Here is a 22,447-nt window from a genome sequence, read left to right on the forward strand (position 1 = left end):
TTGCAGTAGAGATGTTGCCTTGAAGGACTCTAACCCAGGTTAGAAGGCTGATACTTCAGTCAATTGCAGGTTGTACTGAACCATCAAATTCTATGACTACATTTATCTGAACAGTGTTGAGAGATGAATCATTATAATATGGTAAGTGAAAGTCTGATTAGTAAAGTTATTTTTTTTCTACAGGAAGATAATTCAAGTACATTCTTGGTAACTAATCCAGAGAAGCTGTCATATTACATGCATGTTTGACATCAAACTGAATGGTAAAACTGCTGACAAGAGTCTCTTTGTTGACCCCTTCCTGGAACATTTGCTTTCTTGTGACAGTTTGCTTAGCTGTCAAATAATTTCTCCTTGCCTACAAGGAAGGGCACAGAACTGCTGAGTACGCATTTCACCTCGACTCTCACACAACAGGATATAACCACTGTTCTCGTAGCCACAAGCAGCTGCTCAGTCTCTGCCCAGAGACTCCTTATCTACACACAGCTAGAAATCACATAGCTGGGAAATGCCAGTCACCAGAAATATTCCCAGCCTTTTGAGAAGCACAGAGCTCCTTGACGTGCACCGAGTCGCATCAGCTCTATTGCAAGGCTATGCTTTACTGGGCTTTGACTAAACAAGGTAGACACCAGGCTACATTTCAGCCACTCAGGTCCATACGTGAAAATTAGCAAAGCAAACTTAAGTTGCACAAAAGATTTATATCCATGCTGATTTGTTAGAATTACTGACTGCAGTTCTGTAACAGAGGAGTCCTACAGCCAGCCAACAGCTCCAAAGTACTTCACCTTTACCAGCCCACGGCTAGAGTTACAGTTTGTGACAGGCTAGGAAGTTATGTTTTCAACAGAGACCTCTATAATATTCAAGAGTTCTTCTATTTTTATATCCTTCCTATTTTCTGCCTCACCCTCAGTAGGCCAAGGTAGCCATCTGGGCTCAGCAGCCGCAGACATGCCGGGTGACTATTTCAGTTACAAGCCTCAGCTCAGACCATACCCGCTGAAACTTGAGTTCAGAACCACTGGTGCCATCACTTATCTTTGGTGAAGTCACCGCAGTCTCAGCACGAAGTGCTAATGAGTAGTGCCACCAAGACAAGCAGGCCTGTTGACTTCAGTACCTGCTGCAAGGGACACGCCAAGAGGAATAGCTTATAAACTGCTTAACTAATTGTTCCTATCCAATTAGTTGACACACACACACACTCCTCAAGACACTTTGATACTTCACAGTATTCTTTATACATATTCTCCCTCTGTCAGAATACTCCAAGCCCAGTGGTTTTAGGAATTCAGATCCATTAAGAAGCAGAGGTCAAGAACCCCACCAAAACAGTGTTAGGCACAGCAGTCCTGTCTTTAATTCCTGACTTAAAATACCAACAAAAGACTTAACTGCTTCAAACTAATGCTGTTATAGCAGAGACTTAGTGGTTTAGAATATATTAAACTGTCTCACTGCCAGCATAATACATGGAAGCATTTTGTTGTTTATCATTGTCAGAGGCAGGCAGTAAATTTATAAGTTTATTTTATGATGCCTCGGCTCTCCAGTTTTATTCAGTTAGCTTTTTGGCATAGCTAGCTATGATTTGAGAGCCATCCAAGTATCACCACACTAGAACAGCATAGTCACCATTCAGGTTTGCTCCATCAATGGCAAATAGATACAAGAACCCTTTTCCCAGTTTAAAAAGGGTAGCATCGAGCACACAAACATGACTGTTTTCTCTACTGTTTAGACAAACTCTACAGAATAATTTTTTAAAAAATACATTTAGGTTCAGAAGAGTATTTATTAGTGCCTTAAGTCACACCAGTACAACAGTGTGCCTGGTGCAAGTTCAATTTTTATATATCTCAGGGTAGTGTGGCTAAATGAAACGGCAATCACAGTTCATCACCAGCTAACTTGTCTGGTTCCTTCTCGCTCATTAGGAACTTGTAATTAAGAAAAGCTCCATGCACCTACCACAATAAGCAGTTGCGTTTTATTTTCACCCTCAAATACACAGAGGCACCAACTTAGGGAATCACTAAAACCTGGATATACGAGCAGCCAGATTTGCAATCATTCAGCATACTGAACTCTGATCTCCCACTACCTGCCTACTGGACTGTTTCCTCATGGCTACTTTAAAAAGAAATAAAATCGCAGTACTATAGAGTTTTATAACATGAGTCTGGTAGTTTTGATAGCACAGGAATGAAATTTCTCCTTGGAAACTCCCAAGGAAAAAGTTTCTCCACCATGTGTTGTTGATGTTCTTTTGTGGCAAGGCAGGCATCTACAATAGACAGCACACAGATAACATCCTGCATATTTGCAGCTACTGAGATTTCAGAACTATGTAGTGGGACTCAAACAAACAAGACCTGAAGCCTGACTACACATTTTGTTTTTAGACTTCACTTTGTAAATATCCAGAAAGCTTACTTAACCCTAGCAAGCTAACCACTTGCCACATCTTACTGGCCCAGACTAGATCTTTAGCTCCAAGTATGGGTACAAAGCATGCTGTACTGTTTTCCCGAGAGACAAGACATTTAGGAGCACAACAGTGCAGGGCTTCCGGAGCCTTGAACTCTTCATTCTCCTATCACCCAGCCAAGATGTTGACAGCAACAGATAATGCCAGTGTGCCTCGAGTAGCGCAATATGGAGTGCAACTGAGCTAAAGCTCAAACTCAGGACAAGCTTTGTGCAGACAATTACTTGACCATTTCCTGACCTGCAGTAGTGAATCCATGAAGCACTAGTATCATACTACACATAGTACTGATCGCTAGTCTTTTACGTTAATGAAAAGCAACTTCCAGTAACAGCCTCACAAGAACTTTCCCATTTATATTCATCACCTGCCTTTTTATGAATAAGGCTCCAGCTGGGTACCTTGTCTGTTGTAAGCATCAACTGCAAACTTGAAAGTGTTGCACAACACCTGTACAACAAGTTTCCCAGACAGTGTAGGTCAGGCACAATTCAAGAAATTGTATTACTGAGTCCGTGAGGATCTGCTATGAACAGACTGGAATATGCTAAAGCAGTTCTGGACAGCAAAAATGCAGCTATATCCATGTTTCTGCTCTTAAAGTTTATGCTGACAGCAAGTCAGAAGTTTCAGCATGAAAACAGTATCTCCGAGAATTCAAGTTCCTCTGAATTTTTTCAATGAAATAAAATGAGGAAGTTCAGCGTTACGGACAAGAGCCGTGCGCACGTAGGCTGAGAAGGCTGGACTCCCAGTCTTACAAAAGACCAGCTCACATATGCAATTCTAAAAGATACTGGCTAAGTCTGTGCTCTACATTAAACAGAAACAGAGGAAAAAATACAAATAAATAGATAAATTAATCTTTAGTCAGAACAGCCACATTCCACAAAATGCTGGCCTGAAACCTATCAGCACTTGTGGAGCGAAGCAGATGAATTTCCTTATGTAATAGTACTCATGTCATTAAGAAACCTGGCAGCGGGTCACACGCGAGGTTTGTGTCTTAAATAATGCATCATAGATGCATTTCCACAATACTTTATTAAGAGTTGGGATACCCAGTGAGATGAGTTTCACCTGAGTAAACAGCACCTTCTCAATATGCAGTTTTAAGTGATGTCACTACCAGGCATCTCTGGTCAACTCATGAGATTCTCCTGTCAGCACTGCTCACTAAAGAACAGTCCAGGGCTACACCTAAGCTACGAATTCTGGCCTGGTTTTGAACTGATATTGAAGTAAAATTACCCAATGCTCAACACTTAACTAGCTAGATAAAAAGCATCTAAAAATAATGCTGTGGACAGTGGTAACTTACACAGCAAAATAAGTATTTTGCAATCATTGTTTTTACAAGGTGTCTAGAAAACTTATTTTTTTTTCCCCATTTGGCTCAGAAAAGGGTCACCATCACGCAAATCCATCACTATGTTAGTGCCCACTGCAGTCCCAGTTAACTAAGCACAAAGCACATACAGACACATCACAGGGAAGCAGGGCTACAGACAGGTTGCTAGAAGCCAAAAACCCCTGCCTAGGTATGTCAACGTAACTTTTATTACACAAATTCGCCTCAAAAGGCTTCAGCAGTGAAGCCAAGCTTAATACCATCAGAGCTACAGCAACTCCGGACGAGAAGCATGGCTCATAGTACTTCGCCCCACAGAGTTGTCAGATAGGAAGTACACGTTGCACAACTAACTGTATTGCCCCTTCCAGACCCCTCCCTGTACTCCAGCTTTGCCGAGAGACATTAAAGGTGCACGCGTATTTGAGAAGGTAAACTTGCATTCCTGCAGCAGAGCTATTTCAGAATTTGTTACTAGTGCCTTTAGAAGGCCACGTTAAAGAAACTAAAGGCCATCACCTGGAAATAATCTATTAGCATGCCATTATGGTTCAATAACACCCAAACTTAGAATTTGTCGGAGGTCAGCAGACACCAGGCAGAAAGCGTAGACCTGGCACTTCTGTGCCTGCGCTGCCACAGCTGTACTGCAGGGAAGCCCGCAGCAGCTTCCACATTTCCCTGCAACATGCGGGTTTTCTTCGCAGAAGATGACAAGTCAGAACATCAATGAAATGATTTCCTATGTCCTTGCAACTACAAGTAGCCTTAGTCTCATTAAAAAAAAAATAAATTAATTAATCAATACACAGAGACAACTCGGCCTCCTCGTTAGTTTGCCCCCCCCCCCCCCCCCCTCCCTCGCAGACCCCGTGCTGAAGCGGGGTTTCCCACTCCCGCAGCCCCGGAGCGGACGGACTCTCTCCCGGGGAGCGGAGGAGCCACCCGGACTCTCTCCTCCCGCCGCACCGCCCAGCAGGTGCCACCGTGGGCACGGCGCCAGCCTCGCCTACACCACCGGCACGGAACACGCTCCACCGCCCAGAGCGGGCAAGGGCGGGATGCCCGGCGCCCAGACCCGCACCTCGGCCCCCTCGCCGCCTCCCCGGGACACGGAAGAGGCCCGTAGGGCCCCAGCCCTTCCCCTCACGTCCAGGCCCGCACGGAGGCAGCAGCGGGAGCGCTAGAAGGTGCCCTTCGGGGCGGCACGGCGGGAAGGCGCTGCCCGAGCCAGACGCCGGCAAGGCCTGCAGGAGAACGGCCACTCCGCCGCCGGAGAGGCCTGGGCCGCCCCACGGCCCTCAGGGAGGAACCGCGGACAGGCCTAGGGCCTCTCGCCCAGGCACCGTTCCCAGGCGGCTCCTCGGCCTCAGGAAGCGGCCCGCCCGCTCGCCCCAGCACCCGCTGCCCCCAGCCCGGCCTCCCCCAGCCCCTCCGCGCCCACCTGGAGGTGCTCCTGGAAACGAATCGGCAGGATCTGGGCCATGGCGGCGGCAGCGGGCTGGGGCTCCAGTCCGAGGCCGGACTGGAGTCACACCTCAGCGGGGTCCGGGCGGCGCGGGGAAGCGGGACCGCAATGGCGGAGCGGGCCAGCGAGCGGGGAGAGCCGCGGAGATCCGGAAGCTGCCCCCGCCGGCGGAAGGATACCGCCGCGGAAGGAAGAGGCCTGCCCTCACCTGCCGGGACCGGCCTTAACTGCGCCGGCCGGGCGGAGGGATCCCAGCGAGCGGGTGATTCACACGCCGCGGGACCAATGGAAGCGGCGGAGGGATCCGCCACCGGAAGGGACTATTTCGGGCCTCATCACTCCTCCCTCCACGGCCTTTTTTTTTGCCACATCATGCGACCGAGGTGCGACTGCGTCACTTCCGTTCCGCGCTCGTCGCCCCGGCGGGTCACGTGCAGGGGGCAGAGCGGCCGGGCAAGGTGACTCGCCCAGGGCTGGGGGGGGGGGCAGTTGCCATGGAGACGGGCGGGAACAGGCCCGGCCAGAGCCCTTGGCGGCAGCACCGCGGCCAGTGAGGGCCCCGGGGCTTCCCCGCTCAGCACGAAGCTCCCCCCCACCCCGAGCCAGGTGCTCCCGGGGCCGCGGGTGAGGGCCCCGCCCGGTCTCCGTGTCAGGGAAGGGCCACGAGCTGGCACCGACCCTCTTCCTCCACGGGCTGTGGATGAACAGGACCGGGGGCTGCAGCAGGCCCCCGGGACGCTCCAAAGGCCTCTGCCCGTGTAAGGCTGGTAACGAGCGCAGTCGCTTAATGAACCTGCGTTTTCCTTCCGTTCATGGACTGACACGGTAACTCCAGCCCAGAGGAACAGGTAACGCTGAACTCGTTACATGACGATGGCAGCACAGCGGGCATTCCACCTGCTTTACCAAGAGGCTGCGTGTGTTGTAACGCACGGGCACACCGGCAGACCCAACCACCGCTTTTCTTAAAGCTTTCCTTATTTTGCAATCTGATGGTTATTTCCTCATACCGATTTCGCTTCGTATTCAATTCACAATTTCAAAATCTGAGTAGCCCTGGAACATGAGGGAAAACAAACTCCCTTTTTGCTACATAAAATAGCATTAGGATCTGCCAAGAGCTATCTAAAGTGGGCATTTTAGCTGTGTGGTGCAAGTGGTGTTTGACTTGCAAGTGGCTATGACATTGCAAATAGAATATAAATCAAAGTAAACAGCAATAATTTGTGTGCTTTTGCAAAGTTCAAACTATGAGTTTAGTCAAGAAAAAGCACTGCCTTCTCAAAAGCAGAGTCTGAGCAACGGCGTGAAAGACCAAAACCCTTTTCCATATGAACGTAGGATAAAGAAGAACTGTAAACATGCTGCTTCTTACAATTGATCACAACCAGTAATTGTTCGATTCACACATTCCCTTAGGAACGTGCTCTGCACACACAGAAGAGGGGTAGTTTGAGATCCTGTGATAGAAACGTGCACAACAGCTGCAGGCATCACTGCTCACTCCTACTCTTGCCACTGACGATGACAGCAGCATTGCTCGAGTTCACCCTCTTGCAGCCTCGTAAGGTGGCACCCAGCCCTGTGGGGACACTGGTGGAGCACATCGCAGCCGCTCCAGCTCTCCCAGACATGAATCACACCTTCTTCCCTAGGTTTGGTAAGTATGCAGACCAGCCTCCGCTTTTTTCACTTTAATAGTACAACCACAGAAAGAGGGACAGTTACCAGACCTTCTGCCTTCTTTATGGATATTATCCTAGTCCCCACAAGGGAACACCAAGGTTTTTGAGAGCTTATGATCAGCTACAGCCTGTGCAGTAAAGAAGTGGAATTCTTAACATTTTACACCAGGTGTGAAGGCTTCCTTACAACATCACTTTAACAGACCGAAAAGCAACTGAAGGTGACACACAGTGCACAAAACTGAGGCATGAAAAATGACAGTAAGTCCTTTAAGTTTTTTGGAAACTCTCTTATACAACATGTCACTTACTGAAAGTGAAAAATAGCAAAAAAGAGACAAGCTCCACACTGGAGCACTGGAACATTTCAGGATTATTAGGGTGACAGATGGGGATTACCTCTTTATTGAGAAGGAAACAAACTTTATGATGACAAAGCATCACAGCGCTTTGCTTTTTATATACCCGAATTGAGGAAAAAACTAGTATTTCCTTGTGTATTCTTTTCACACATTTGAAACAGTCATTCTTAGGACCAAAATCCATACATTTTAAAAATAACAGTCACCAAATTCAGTAAAACAGCCCACTAGGCAGCAGGCCAGCTGAGGGACTGCAGGACATAACCTGGCTGAGCACTGGATTGACTGCTGGGGTTTTTTTTTTGCCAAATGGAAACCACACAGTGCTAAGTCATCCCTGACAAAAATTATGCAGTTAGCAAGAATGTGAAAACATATGCAAAGTATTTTGCGTATAAAGACATCTTCACCCAGAACCACCACTGTACATGGTACAGCACGACACACAGCAGGAACAACACGGTCTGCAATTGAGAACGCAAGTGGCAAACGCCCTTTTGAATTTTGATCCTGACAGTTTCATCATTAAAACTTCTTACCCATTTTCCTGAGTAGCTCATGAGCATGAAGACTGTATAGCCACAATCATACCAAGTAAAATGGATAAAAAGTGACAGTTCCACTCCTTTTAAAAAGAAACCGTTACGAAATTTTTATTAATAATGGCACTGAGGCCACTGAAACCTTTCTCAGCCAACTAAATGCCACAGAATTGGCATCACAGTATGGTGTCTTCATCCGCATTTGAGGCCACTGAATTGTTGCCAGTGTCATGTAGCAACAAAATTTCAGCTTGGTAACTTTTCCTTGCTGGATATAGCAAAGGAAGATTGCGTTTGTATGCCTCGGCCCTCCAACTTACCACAAAGCAGAAGTTTTCCTTCATTCCAGTTAGTCATTTTGCATTATGCAAACATACCCAGAACAACTGCACCAAACTGCCTTTCCTCGTAGTGGGAGTAGAGCAGCAGCGAGTATTACCCCGTTTCTTTCAATGGGCCACTTAAACCCTGTGCTCTTTGCTGTTTTCTCTCCAGATAGCGAGCTCGGGCATCCAGGATTGATTTATCATCATTCCTTCTCTCCATCTTCTTTGCAGAGTTGTCTGTGACTCCTTCTAGGGGGCAAGGAGAGAGAGGAAAAATATACTCTTCCATGTAAAATAAAACAGCATTACAATTCTGATTTGTAAAATACCCAAAAAACCCCAACAGAATCTCAAATATTTTTCAAGTCCCAGTCAGTCATTTGAATGACTTCCAGAGGACAGACTGTACCACAGCAGGGAGGAAAATAAAAACTAAAAAAGAAAAGCATGCCTTAACTCCCATGTCAATGTTTGCAGCTGGGTTAATCTTGTCCCCAAACGCATATCATGCTTTTTAATTGTAACAAATACTATGCATCTTGTGTTCTATGCACCCACTTCTTCTCAACCTCCAACTCAGGTTTAGGCAGGAGAGGGACAGCACTAGGAGCAGGAAAAAAAAAAGCTTAGAATAAACTATCTTTATAAATTTCCGGAGACAGGAGGAACAGGGAGGATAACATACAGATAAAGGAGTGGGAAAAGTCAATACTCCAGATCAGACACCATTAGAAATGCACATTCTCCCACCGAGCTGAGACCTTGGGAGTGCTGCTCCCAGAAGGAAAGAAAAGCAGGAAATATTTTCAGTTTAAAATAAAATTTAAAATAATAATAATTTAAAAAAATCATTCAAAGATGCTGAGAGCTTAAGGCTTGTGTGAATGAAGCAGCTACTGCAGCCCATTCCTAGGGCTCTGGGGCTGGGCACCAGATTCTTTGATATGAGGAAGAAGCTTTAATCAGCATTCACTCCTGGAAGATTTGTAATTATTCTGTCTTGGAGTCAAATAATAACTCAGCTCATGCTGCAGCCTTTCCTTCCACTGGGCACAAATTAAGCCTTCGTCAGCTATTCAGCCACCTATTTTTAAGATGCTGCGAGAAATACAACATCTGTAAGGTCAATATTAATCTGAAATTAATTTACGATTGCCTGGTGAAGTAAAAAATTTAAGGGGGACAAAGAGAACAAACCTCAGCTCCTTGGACTTCACATAAATAGATGAGGCTCCTCTGTGTTATCCAGTAATGCAAATATCCTTTCCAGCAAATATATAACCAAATCCAATTCATGTTTTTATCATTTAAAATGGTAGTTTTATACGACAATGCAGGACAAAGACACTGGTCTGAGCACAAGAGTCTACATTTTTTCTATTCTTAAGGAAACCGAAGAGAATCTATATTGCAGTGCCTGTACTGTATATTAATGTTTTGGAAAGGTCAGTAAAGAGGCCCTTTCAATACTTGGCTGCTTTATGAAACCTGCTGACAGAAGAATTCAAAGAATGTCAAGCAGCCAGATCAGTTAGCAGGCACCAGTTTTAATTAAAGCTGACTATTTAAACATATGGCATTAAAGTCATTGTCAGAATGAGACGTTTACCAAAATGTGATACTTTTTGCTCTGTTTTTTGTTTGGTGGGGTTTCCTGGGTTGGTGGGGGGTTTTTTGTTATTGTTGGGTTGTTTTTTTTTTTCCTCTCCCCTCACAGCCCTCAGGACTTTTCTCTCTCTCTCTGGACAGTGTTATTTTGGGTATCTGTGGCTAGATATCCTTTGCAAACTTATATAATGGTTAGATTTAAAATGTTTTTATTCAACTCTGAGTTAAAGTTCTGCTCCTGTCAGCTGTATTAAACCAAAAGAGGGGGGGGAATAGGGCAAGAACCAGTAAGCAAACACTACTACCTGCACTGCCGAGGCAGGGAAATAAGGATTGCAGAGCTGTAGCACCACAAGGAAACAGCTAGAGCTACACATATCAAATATGTTAAGCACATCCAGATTAACACCTACTAGTCCAGAATGCATTCAGTGACATAATACACACACACATGTCCAAAACAACGAAGAAAACTACACACGCCATACATACAGACTAGTAATGTGTTTACCATACTGCCTTTTAAGGTCCTCCTTATGTTTCCACTTTGTTATTTCCTCTTCGGTTACTTCTTCCCGTGCCACACTGCTCAGTTCATATGCATCAATTTGATGCAATCTGGGCAACAAGTCTTTGACCCATTCATAGCGAACAGGACACACTGTCCGGACATAGATTTTGGATGTCACTGTGACATCATGGAAGATGATCCACTCAAGGCGAGTCTCCTGGTCATATAGCTGAAAAATTAAAATATTATTTCAGAACTGATAAAAAAGAATTTTTATTTCTAGAGCACCCTCCATTGGAATATTTTCCAATGCTTCAGATGCAACAATGAGATAAAGCTGATGCTACCCTAAATTTTCAGACAGGGAAACTGAGGCATAATGACTTGCTTAGAATTCTCCATGAAATCCAAAGAGAAAGCTCAGTCTATGTCACACTTGTTTCATAGGTCAAATATTTACCAAATTTGAAGAAGTGAGGCTCTTCCCTACTCTCAAAATGAACACTGCAACAGTGCTTCTCCTGGCCATAAGTTCGTACAAATCAAACAGAAGAGGAAGAGTCTACAGGGACCTGCCTCTTATTCCTTTTATAGGCCCTTTGCTACTTTACTAACAGAATTTGTAACTTACTGTAGATGAAGGATGGATATAGACTATGCTGCCATGTCCGTCCATTGTGCAGAATGTCCTGGCTGCAGATCTGAGAGGTTTGGGGAAAAAACATATAATGAAACATAACTTTGCTGTAATTAGACAGCAACACTAAACGAAACAAATCAGCAGTGACATAGAAGAAAATACTCAAATATATAAGCAGGAGAAGATCCTTCCAGAATTAAAGTGTAACCAGAGAGGAATAAAATCTATCTGTCCAATTTACCACAGTAACACTGCAGATATAACACCACAATAATAAACAGGGTTTGAGATTGAAGTCTTTGACAGCCATGATACTTGGACGTTTCCAAGCCCTTTAGTTTAATAGCTGGAACTACTCGTCAGCTTGCAAGTTCATTTCACAGATAGAATAACCACTCTTCCAAGGATGTAAGGAACTCGCCCAGGAATGCAACAAGAGTCAAAAGCAGAGCACCCACCAGGCATCCAGCCCTGCACAGAAACACCACCTTCAGTCGCAATTGCTACTTTTAACAATATACAGCCTTACTACTCTGTTTCAATATGCAGCTACACCTTTAAAGAATATGTGTAATATCTTCTCCATTCAATTCTCCAAACTTTATTACTTACCTCCTAGCTACATTGATAAAGTATCCTGCACATAGACATCTTCGTAGGATTTCAGTTCTGGAGCCTTCAAACGTCTCTTTAGGGAAGTCTGGCAGCTTTGTAAAGCAAAACCAACATGAATCAGGATCTTTCCTACAGAAAAAGTGGTTATACCCCCTCCATCTCATGGATTTTAAACTCTGGGTTTCTCACCCTAAAGAAACCATGAGGAAAGGAGGAAAACCCTCCTCCCTGCTTGTTACCACCAACATACCTGTTAGTTACACAAGCTACAGCAAGGATGCTCTAATAAATATTTAAGTGATTAGTTTCTACTGGAGAAAGGCAGCAGCCATCTGGCAAAGGCTCAGTTGTCCAGTACATGTCTTAAATATAAACTTATATAACTCAACCATATATAAAAATTGTATTTCTTTACCTGTTTCAGTTTACTGATTATTTCCCGAAGTTGTTTTTCCACACTAAAAGCAGATTTTAAAGCTCTCCAATGGATCCAGTATTTCTGGCACCACGCTGAAGGAGACTTGCTGAGAACAGAAATACTTGCATTATAAAGAAGCCCTTTGTAAGCCAAAGGCAGAAAATTGCCTCTATTTTTTGTTATGGTCGTACAAAGAAGGCAACCTACACAGCCAGATACTTTGTTAGCTTAAATAATAGGTGTCTTGATAGAAATTTCAGATCACAATAAGGAATAAATCTGCAGTTAGGTATGAGTACATACATGTGCATATATATTTAAAAACCATCAGCAGTGGGGAGTTATGAGCAATGCAAAACCACTTACTGTAAGGAATCATTTTATACCTTGCTTTGCACTGTTCAAAAATATTTAAGAGGGTTGCAAAGTCATTGCATCCTCCCACTTGGGAAGAAAGTTCCTGGTGCTGAAGTTCTGCCTCCTTTTGCTTCTGAGGATCACCTGAGGAAGTAAGTTATATCTCACTTCAACAAAGTCATTTTTATTTGTCACTCCTACTTAATTTTCTGTTAGTATCTCTCTAAAGTGTGTTTGACAGTCTGCGCTCTTTATCCATATTATTTTTAGATTTGTCTCTCCTCCACAGCTGCATTTACAATTCTTCCCCCTTCCATTACCACTGAATGAGAATACATAGATACTATTAAATCTGTGATTAATCTCATCAGTCAACACTAGAGATGAAGACTTCTAGTCTCTTAGAAAGAAAGGTTCTACATATTGCTCTCTCTCAGGCAATGCAGATGCCAACAGGGAACAGCAACCTTAAACAGCTCACAAGGGATCAAGTGAAGTTTTGCTCTGGGGAAAAAAACAAGACTGTTGAAACCAACCCATGATAGCACCATCTAATCTATTTAACTCAGCTTTTGTCCTAGTACTCCAGTGCCACAGTAATGGAGGTCTTCAAATAAATGAGTCTAGAAAAAATGCAATCTGTGAGTTTAGTGGGAATTCACCTTCACTAAATGCTAGGAACGTACCAGGCAAAAGCAACATTTCCAAAGCGTTATTTCAAGTTTTAAATACCCAAAGAATTTATTCCCCAGCACAACCTGTTCCCCTTAGTAGAAAGGGATATGGCTGCAAAGGCCAATGCATTGCATTGCTGCTCTACTGCAGACAATGTCAGAAGTTTGTGGGCATTACAAGGAACACCGATGATATCAGGAGGCCTGTTTGTATACATGCTGCCCATAAGCAAGCGCCTGGAGCCTCTGTGTTTATGTCCTAATGTACGGGGTTGCTGGAGAGTAACGAACATGTGTGCATTAGCTAGCTGAACAGATAACAAGGGCATACTGCCAGATGGAGGATGGGAAAGCAAAAGTACATTTGTGGGAATGGGAAAGACCCCAGAGCAGAATCCAGGCTATCAGTACTGTCAGCAGTGTTTTTAGCTGTTGCACTAACGGGCACGGTTAATGGACTACAGAGATAACTGGAGAAGAGCCAATGAGTGACTAGAAAGGACAAAGGTCTCCCGCAAAGACAGCGCTACATATAAAGACTATATGTAGCACAGCTAGGGGGATGAGTTGGGGACAGACTGGAAGGGAAAGGAGATAGGAAGGAGGACATGGGAGACTGAGTTTAGCACTAGTGAGAGGTGCTATCTTGGAACCACAGCAAATTACATTTTCCATTTAGAAAAACACTAGAAATGGAGGCAGTGATAAGTTAAGCTTCTCGCAGTAACTTATAAGGTCTATTTGGTTAAACAGAGTTATTGAGCAGAAAAGCCAATCCAGAGGCAACCCTATTCCTTAAAAACAAATTAATCAGTCCCTGTTGTCTGTACTTAGACCAACAGGAAAACATCTGCTGTGATGCATTGTGGTTTTCTGGTGGTTTGTTGTGGTTTTGGTGGTTGTTTTTTTTTCCCTTCTGTAACACAGCTTTCCTCCTTATGACCTCTCAGCAATCCACTTGCTTACCCATATGTTGCTTTACAGCTAACGGCCTTGGGACAAATGCAAGCTAATTCTGTGCTATTTTGAAGTCTTTGGAATATCTGTTGTCCAATTCCTAGCGTGCAATGTGCCCTGACTCCAAGACCACAGAAAGCTGTAAAAGCATATGGGCAAAGTGCCATTGTATATTTGTCCTAACCTTAACATTCTTCCCTACAGATCTGCTACAATGTACTCTGGGAGCCAAGGCATTGCACTTGAGGAATCTTCCTCACACTGCCACATCAAGGTTATTTAAAGCTTTAGTTTAAGGTAAAAAACTGTATCTCCCATCAGTGTTGGGCCCAAGTAAGGAGACCAGCTTGTTCCCCAGCAGGAGTATCCTTACTCTCAAGTAAAGGCTTGTGCTCCCAGAATCAGTCCCCACTTTATAACCTTGAGAACCATCTGTAAGATACTGTGGCCTCACAAACTGTTGGTGTAGAAAATTACGGAGAACAAAACCCTCACAGAGGGAAGCAGTGTGTGCTGCCTAACCATTGCCCAAGATGTCCCCGTCCAAGCAGAATTCCCTGCCTACCCAAGGCTGCTTTAGGATCAGAGGTTTCCTACCTGGACGAATGAAGACATTTTCCACAGACAACATGGCTGCTATGGGCAGCAGCAGATCTTCACAGTCAAGAGAAGCAGCTTTTATGACAGCACAAGTCAGGTTGGGAGGGAGGGGAAACTGCACCAGGAATTCACCCAGTCTTGTCACGTGGCCTCTCCTTATCCCAGGAAAAAGATCCAAATACCAGATTCAGCAAAATTATGTTTAAATGTACATACACGGACAATGTCAGCCACCACATACTGATAAAGAGCACGAAAGCAGCATTTCCCTCTGGAAAGGGTCACTAGCAGAACGTTTCACCTTTCTCCAGATTGCTTACGCCTGCTTCATGGCAGACAAAGATAGCTTTTTAATGTATCAGATGCTTTGGGTTTTTGGGTTTGTTTTTGTTGTTTTTTTTTCCAAGAAGAATTCCTGGAAGCTTCGGATAAGATCTCGCTTCCTGTCTTGAGTTCTTAGATGGACCTCACAGCTAGTGCCTAAGTACCTTTTATCACAACGGTCTGGGATCTGCTATCAGGAACTACAGCACAGAGTTGAGGTAATTTGTCTGAGGTCACTCAGGAACTGTAGGACAATGTGGAGACACTAATCTGTATCTCTCAAGTCGTAAGCCATGCTGTAACCCTCATTTTATACAGAGTGTATTAAGATCCAGTAGTTAACTTCCTGGTCTAATCAGGAAATGCATTCTATTGCTGAGGGAAGTCCTTTAGTTCACATGAACAACTCACTAGCACCAGTTAAATAATTAGATTTTAAATTCTTGTAGTGATTACACCCCTTTATTTTTTACCTGTCAATAGCATCACACTGGTAGAGTTCCTTGAGAGCTTCTAAAATATGCCTTTCTTCAGGGCAGTCCAAATAGGGAAATCTGTAGTAAAAAATGAAGCAAAAAAATATCACTGTTCAGACTTGGTATAGCTGGTTTAGTTTTCATATTTATTAAAATACTTTTGTAACCTTCCAATACAGGTTTCTGACCAAAGCACACATAAGCATCTTCAGTATATGGGTGTGTTACTACATATACAGCCTCATGCTGAAGAATTACGATGACAGATCCCAGCACGGCACGTGCAAAGGCGAACTGTATTTTCTGCACATGTATGATCCAAAAAATTGAACAATTCCACAGAGATGAAGCTTTTGGGATATAAGCATCAGTATTTTAAAGGCACGCTATTAACTATTTAATTTTGGAGATAAGGAGTTAGTTTTGGCAGAACCTCAAACTGAACTTGAGCTAAAGATTCAATCTGGCATCAAAGACTGAGGAGAACAGCACAAAAGCTGACAAGCTGATCGTATCGGAGTGTCACAGTTGGCCGGGGACCTAATCCTGTCTCCTGCCAAGAGGCTGTTGGTGCCTGTGCTGCCTTGCTGCTGAGACTCAGGAAGAAAATGATAATCCCCCCCTCCATGGAGGTTACCTTATGACATCATGCACAGAAAGGCACTTCAAGGTCAGGATCACAGATGTCAGACTGGTTCTCTTGATCTCTGGGACTGTGTGATCAGGCATGCATTGCTCCCAGAATTCTCTGCTGTATAGCCGATAGCTTTTTCCGGACGATGTCCTGCCAGCTCGGCCAGCTCGTTGCTTTGCTTCGCTCCTGCCAAAACAGAAAGGCAGGGAAAAAAATAATCCAAACTCTTGATCCCTTCTGTTATTATCCAAAGCAGCACACTGTAATTGTGGTAAATGATATCAATTTCTATGCTTGTAGATGAAAGATACATTATACTGTGCATCAACTGAGAAATCGAGCTATACAAGAACTAGCAGAATGAAGCATTTCTGTGCAAGGGAAGACTTTTTTTAAACTCCTCTGAATCAGGCTGTTGTATTCAGCAAACACAAAATGACATGTGAGCCACTGTTCAGACTACAGACAATGCATTGTCAATTCCTTCTTAATGACTGTATAGAAAATTATAAGTCCTGAACCACTTTATATTTAACAAAATGGCTTTAAATTCTGGACCCTCAAAGCTGCCCTCCCCTTATTTTTTTTTCTTAATTAAAAAAAAAAAAGTCAACTGATACACAATATTGTCAGAGCAACTCACAGAAACACCAAGCAAATGACCTTTTTAAAAACTTACTTTGAAATGGGAACCACCTCCAGTATGTCCAAGCCAACTCGGGGATTATGATTCAACTGCTTCACAAACCCACTATCTACTACGTATCTGAAAAAGATTCATACTCTGTCAGAGAAGAACACAACAGACGTCTCAGTAGACAGACAGGTAACTGCCACGTGCATATGATCAGAGCAAGAACACGTCTGCCCTACAATCACTGCAAACAGGTAGCTGCGCTTTGGTGGTCGGCTACAGCCCTGCAGCGCTTCAGCCTGGGGATGTTAGAGATAATAACCCCCTTGGGTGCTGGGAGGTAACGGAGTTGAGATCAGATTTCAAATTAGGGTCCAACAATATTAGTCATCTGTAAGACTATATAATAGTATCAAGGGTTAGTTTGGTTTTGGGTTGTTGTTGGGCTTTGTTGTGGTTTGTTTTTTTTTTTTAAATCACCACACCCAAAAAAAAGACATCAGGTAGTTATTGGGCAGGTATAATAGCAAAGGAAGTCAGATACCTTTTTCCAAATCTAGTAGAACTTTCTGAATTATTCCCTCTGTTACAGCTTTTATGAAGGAAAGGAAACGATACCTGACTCCTTCGATTGTCAGAGACGTTGCAGCAATGTTTGTGGATACCACACATTTTCTAATGCCCCTTGGAGCCGGCAAAAATATGCTTTTCTGTTGATCTAAAATGACAGGTAGTCAGTCAAATAATCTGTTACATTACAATACAAACCACATCTCTAACACTGTGCAAACTTACTCAAATGCTCAGTGAAAGTCATTTGAATGAAATTATAAAGTGAATCACAACATTCTAAAACATAGCCTATGTCAGAAATCAGAGAGTATCTTCTTTATTGCTTACATAGGCAGGAAGATTTTGAGATGAAGAAAGGCAAACTCTCCTGGATGCTTCCTAACCCAGAACTAGGAAACACAAACAAGATATCTGGTCTTAATAGAATCTTCATGAAGGATTTGAAAGGTTTTAGCAGTCAGAGCAAGTGAAGGTGAATATGAAAATATTCAGTTAAATCCCTCCATGTTTCCAGCAAATCTTTTAGCATGTAACAAAGCAGCATACGCAGTTTCCATTAATTCGTTTGGCTTTCCAAGGAACAAAAAAGGGAGGTGGTAATTCAACTCTTCCCTGAAATTCTCTCTCTTATTATACTTGAAAAATATCAAAATCTCTCTAAGGAAAATTCTCTCTTGTGTATTTTAAAAATATTCAAATACCATGGCCACAAAAGAAAATACCAGCTACCACAAAAGAAAAAAAAATTCTCAGTCTGGAACCTAACATATATCATGGAGTAAGGAAGAAGCTATACCTTTCTTTTATGCAACTTTTCATTTTGTTCTTTCAATAATTGTGCTCCCTCTATGTAGATCATTACCAGATCTTTCCTCTCAGCAGCACTTCCAGATGGAAATTGCTGTCCTGCTCTTCTGAACACTTATTCAGCCTCTTGGCATTCTACATACCACGCCCACACATTCACACATCACACTCAAGTTCATCTGAAAAGACAGTGTCTGTATTCAGTAAAGGTCAAAGGGCCTTTGTTTTTAACTCTTCGAAACTAACTGTGGTATTGCTGCCAAATAAAACAGCCTGACTCATTCTGATAACCTGTACTTTTCTATATTGTGTAACACTGTATTACTTCTATCTTCCCTTACAGGTCTACTCTCATCACCAAAAACCTACTGGAACTATCTTTTCCATATAAAATAAAACGTGAGAGCCTAAATGAGACATCTGAACTTTCGGTTACAGAATGTCCCCTTCCTAAGATGATCTTGATGCCCTGTGAAGCCATTTCCAGTGGATATGAATATTAACTGGAGGCTTCTGTGAAAGCACAGAGAAGGCTGAAGTTTGATTAGTTTATGAGCACCACAGAAAAACCCCAACAGAATAGTGCTACCGTATTGTAATAAATGGGTTAATGAATGCCATTTTTCCCCAATCACAATAGAAATATTTGATTAGGATACTGTTTATAACAACTCCTGCATGTTGCAATGTGAATTAAGCTCCATATGACATTATCTGCTCTTACCTGTTGACATTGACCCATACAACGGTAAGATAAGCAGGCCTTCAACAGACCGATCATGTACTTCATACCGGTAATCAATAGATTCTGCTTTCTTGAAAAGTAAGTCACAAGCTCTTTCTATCTCAATTTGACCTAAAAAACATATAAGAGCATTTAAGCGACCTATCTAGCTACAACTCTGCCTTCCTAGTTTGCAACACCTTTAAACAAGAGTTTTTTGGCAATATTACAGAGTCATCAACACCGTTACAAGAAGGAAGTAAGATTTATGAGAGTTAGGTTAGAAGGTGACATCCAGTCTTTCCACAGTGCCTCTCAGCAAGGCTTTTCCTTAGAAGATGACTGCAGAAGTGCCTGGCCCATACATTGATGTAGGGTTTTGTAGCTAAAGAAATTCTCCCTTCCTGAATTAACAACAAAATAAAACACGTAGACAATACAGAGTAAATTTGGCACAGGAAGAAAAGAACATCTGCAAATTTTTAAATTAACGTTTTTCTCATCTGATCTCATAGGCATGGATCTACCTAAACATGCTCTGAAAACTACCACTTCACAGGACTACGTGTGTCAACCTGCAACTTCCCCTTCTCTACCTACTGCTCTGGGACAAACTAGACAGTCCTTGGAAGAACGTATTGGTTTACTGACAATACTGTGCTTCACCTGGAATAACCACCAGTTGTTGAAAGAAAAGTTCGCACCTGTCAGGAAAACCAAGATGTCGCCTTCTGGTTCATTTAAGTGGATATCCAACGTCACTTTTACAGCCTGAAACAAACAACAAACAAGCCAATAACAGCTGGAATCTCACTCTTTCTAAAACTCATAGTACTAATTCCTCCCTATATCCTGCAGGGATGCTATGAACACAGCAAGACAGCAGCCAATTCTTGTGGTCTTTCACAGATGATAACCATACCAAGAACAGAGATCACAACACAGAAGCAAAGTAAATCAGGCCAGACCTCTGTAACATACGCAGAGCTGCCTACATCCCTTGGGCTGAGCAGGTTGCAGAATATCTCCTTGACGGGATAACTTCTTCCTGGAATATGCAGCACTGAACAGTGTCCAAAGAACTCCGAGAGCTTGTCTACCTCCAGGGTGGCTGACATCACCACCACTTTCATGGGCGTCTTCCTGTTTGGTGGTTTCTTCTGTAGAAATAGTTTCTTCAGCAAACCAAATAAAATATCCTAACAGAAAACCAGAAGCAACTTACATTAGTACCCAAGTTTTCTTAGAACTGCCTGACAAACTTAGAAGGGACTGATTTTATCCCACTGATATAGCAAAGACAGAAAATCACATCTTCATGGCCTAAGCACTCAGAACACCACATACACTTACCCCGGTCACCTTGTAAGCATACTAATTGTTTTTTAGAATTTAATTTTTTTATCAACTCTTCTCACAGCTTATAAACATAATCAGTGTAACTTAAAATCCTTTGGGTTTCATTTTTATACTCTCACAGTCAAGTCATTTGCACGCGGTTACCTCAGACCCATTTTAAAAAGTCATCGCCTTTGTCTACCGTACGTTACCTGACCTAGTGTGCACCCTCCTTTTTTGTACTTCAGCCTGTTTATTTCACTCTGCAGTGCTCTGGATTAAAAATCTGCTCCTTTTAGCTAGACACAGGTGATGGAGCAGTAACTTCTTACATCACCCTAGCTCAATTACTTGCAATACCCTCAGATGCTTGAGGGCAAAACTGGGATTCAGAAAGTATTTTCCCTTTTCCTCCAGCTGGACTGGTAGACCGTTCAACACACAACACAATCTCTTGAGGACAGAGTGACTTGAGTCTCGCTTTGCTTGCCACAGAAGGGTCAGAGTGACATTTGATAGTTTTGGTACTTGGGTCAGTCTAGACACTTCCATGATCCTAAAAGCCGTAATCTCTTTGCACAGTCACATACACACCCTAAGAAACATTAGGTCTTGGAGTGAGAGAGATGTTTCAGGGTTTTGTTTGTTTGGGGGTTTTTTGGGGGGGTGGGGGGTTTGCTTGTTTGTTTTGGTTGGTTGGTTTTTTTTAAATTGAGATTCTAGGAAGTTTGTGTTCACTGTGCTGGCTTCAAACTCCTGGAAATCTTGGGAAAGTATCCAATAGCCATCCAAGTTTTAACTGCTTTCAAACGCAGTAACAGCTACAACAATTCCAACAGGATTACAGTCCACATCTTATTTTCAGATTATGCAGCAAGTAATAAATGAAGCAACAACCCTATGGTCTTAGGACAGCAAAAGAATAAAGAGCATCCTTGGAAAGTCAGCCAAAATCCTTGGGGAGTGTGCAGAAGTGAAAGAAAGGTATAAGCAGATCTCAGTAAAGGAGAAACAGTGACCCAAAAAGACAGACATAAGGTGACACTCACAGTGCTGAGGCTCCGCTCATGGGCTTCATCCAAAATGATGATACTGTACTTGCTGAGAAGGGGGTCTGCCAATATTTGCCTCAATAAGCAGCCATCGGTCATATACTTGATGGCAGTATCCTGAAAAGTTTAATTAGACATTCAGCTGTTATCCCGGATTTTTACTTCAAAGAAAACACTTCTACATAGATCACACATTTGTCCAGAACACACACTGAGATTGCATCACAGGTGCTTGGCAATGTTTCACTCGTAAGGTGTTCAAAAAACTTGATCAAATGAGTTATATGACACATACCACTGCAGCTTCACCACAGCTGGGACAGATGGCTTCTCAAGGCTCTGAGACTTTCTGCGTGCAAAGCCCCAGGAGAGGCCACAGGGCTGCGCCACTCCAGAGAGGCCCACAAGTAAAAACCTGAGCCGCAGCCCACTGACATCACCACATCCCACCATGACACCTGAACACAGCCCTCAGAGCCCTACCTCGGCAGTGCAGTCATCGAAGCGGACCTGGTACCCGACGACACTCCCCAGCGAGCAGCCCATCTCCTCGGCCACCCGCTGCGCCACCGAGATGGTGGCAACGCGCCGGGGCTGGGTGACGCCAATGGCCCCGTGCTTGGCGAGGCCTACAGAAGACAGGGAGAACAGGGACACTGAGCCGTGCTGCTCAGTTTATACACAAGTACCTACGTAACATACACACGGTCACACTTTTTTGGTTTAAAAGGTTTAACCAAGCCACCTGCTCCCACCACGCGCCTGAAGCTGCACCCCCACCGCAGGACAGGAGGTTTATCTGCACTTAGCGGGGTTTATTGCCCACGTTTCGGGGCCGCAGAGCAGAAGCGGCTCTCAGGGCTGTCCCGTTACCTGCCTCGAAGAGGTACTTGGGCAGCTGCGTGCTTTTGCCGCTGCCCGTCTCGCCGGTGACGATGAGGAAGGGCCGCTCCCTCACGGCCTCCACCAGAGCCCGGCGGTGCCGGCGGATGGGCAGGGCTGCGCCCTCCATGGCGGCTGAGGCGGCGGCGGCGGAGGAGGAGGTGATTTGGGGGGGGGGGGGGCACCGCCCCGGCAAACGCCGCGGGCCCGGCACAACACACACCCCCCCTCACGTAACACCACACGGAAGCGGCGCCGGCGCGCGCGCCGATGACATCCCCTGTTTACGCACGCCTCACGGCGGAGGTGGGCCTCTACGCCCCGCCTCCTCCTTAAGCCCCGCCTCCTCCTCAAGCCCCGCCCCTCGAAGCCCCGCCCCTCCACGCAGG

The 22,447-nt window shown here is 44.0% G+C and overlaps 2 protein-coding genes across 4 annotated transcripts in view; both read right to left on the reverse strand.

Moving 5' to 3' along the window:
- CLTC (clathrin heavy chain) overlaps positions 1-5,695 on the reverse strand; it is a 33,795-nt gene extending 28,100 nt beyond the window's left edge. For both annotated transcript variants that reach the window (XM_075771564.1, XM_075771563.1), the window contains exon 1: positions 5,296-5,695. In XM_075771564.1, the coding sequence (XP_075627679.1) occupies positions 5,296-5,337 (42 nt within the window). In that variant the 5' untranslated portion in view covers positions 5,338-5,695. The remainder of the gene's footprint in view (positions 1-5,295) is intronic.
- A 2,297-nt stretch (positions 5,696-7,992) lies between these two features.
- DHX40 (DEAH-box helicase 40) lies at positions 7,993-22,380 on the reverse strand. 2 transcript variants are annotated; one of them, XM_010301388.2, is made up of 17 exons: positions 22,050-22,380; positions 21,660-21,805; positions 21,174-21,293; positions 19,755-19,985; positions 19,491-19,557; positions 18,787-18,918; positions 17,301-17,400; positions 16,728-16,814; positions 16,052-16,234; positions 15,412-15,492; positions 14,612-14,769; positions 12,413-12,527; positions 12,024-12,132; positions 11,606-11,700; positions 10,985-11,054; positions 10,354-10,582; positions 7,993-8,483 (listed from the first exon to the last, which is right to left on the reverse strand). In XM_010301388.2, the coding sequence occupies exons 1-17, from the start codon at positions 22,186-22,188 to the stop codon at positions 8,344-8,346; spliced, it is 2,202 nt and encodes a 733-aa protein (XP_010299690.2). In that variant the 5' UTR covers positions 22,189-22,380; the 3' UTR covers positions 7,993-8,343. The 2 variants fall into 2 exon arrangements, with proteins under 2 accessions (XP_010299690.2, XP_075627680.1); XM_075771565.1 differs by having other exon boundaries at positions 7,993-8,480; positions 22,050-22,339.
- Positions 22,381-22,447: the final 67 nt, after the last annotated feature.

This window comes from Balearica regulorum, chromosome 19 (assembly GCF_011004875.1).
Source record: "Balearica regulorum gibbericeps isolate bBalReg1 chromosome 19, bBalReg1.pri, whole genome shotgun sequence".
In the NCBI taxonomy this organism is placed as follows: Eukaryota; Metazoa; Chordata; class Aves; order Gruiformes; family Gruidae; genus Balearica; species Balearica regulorum.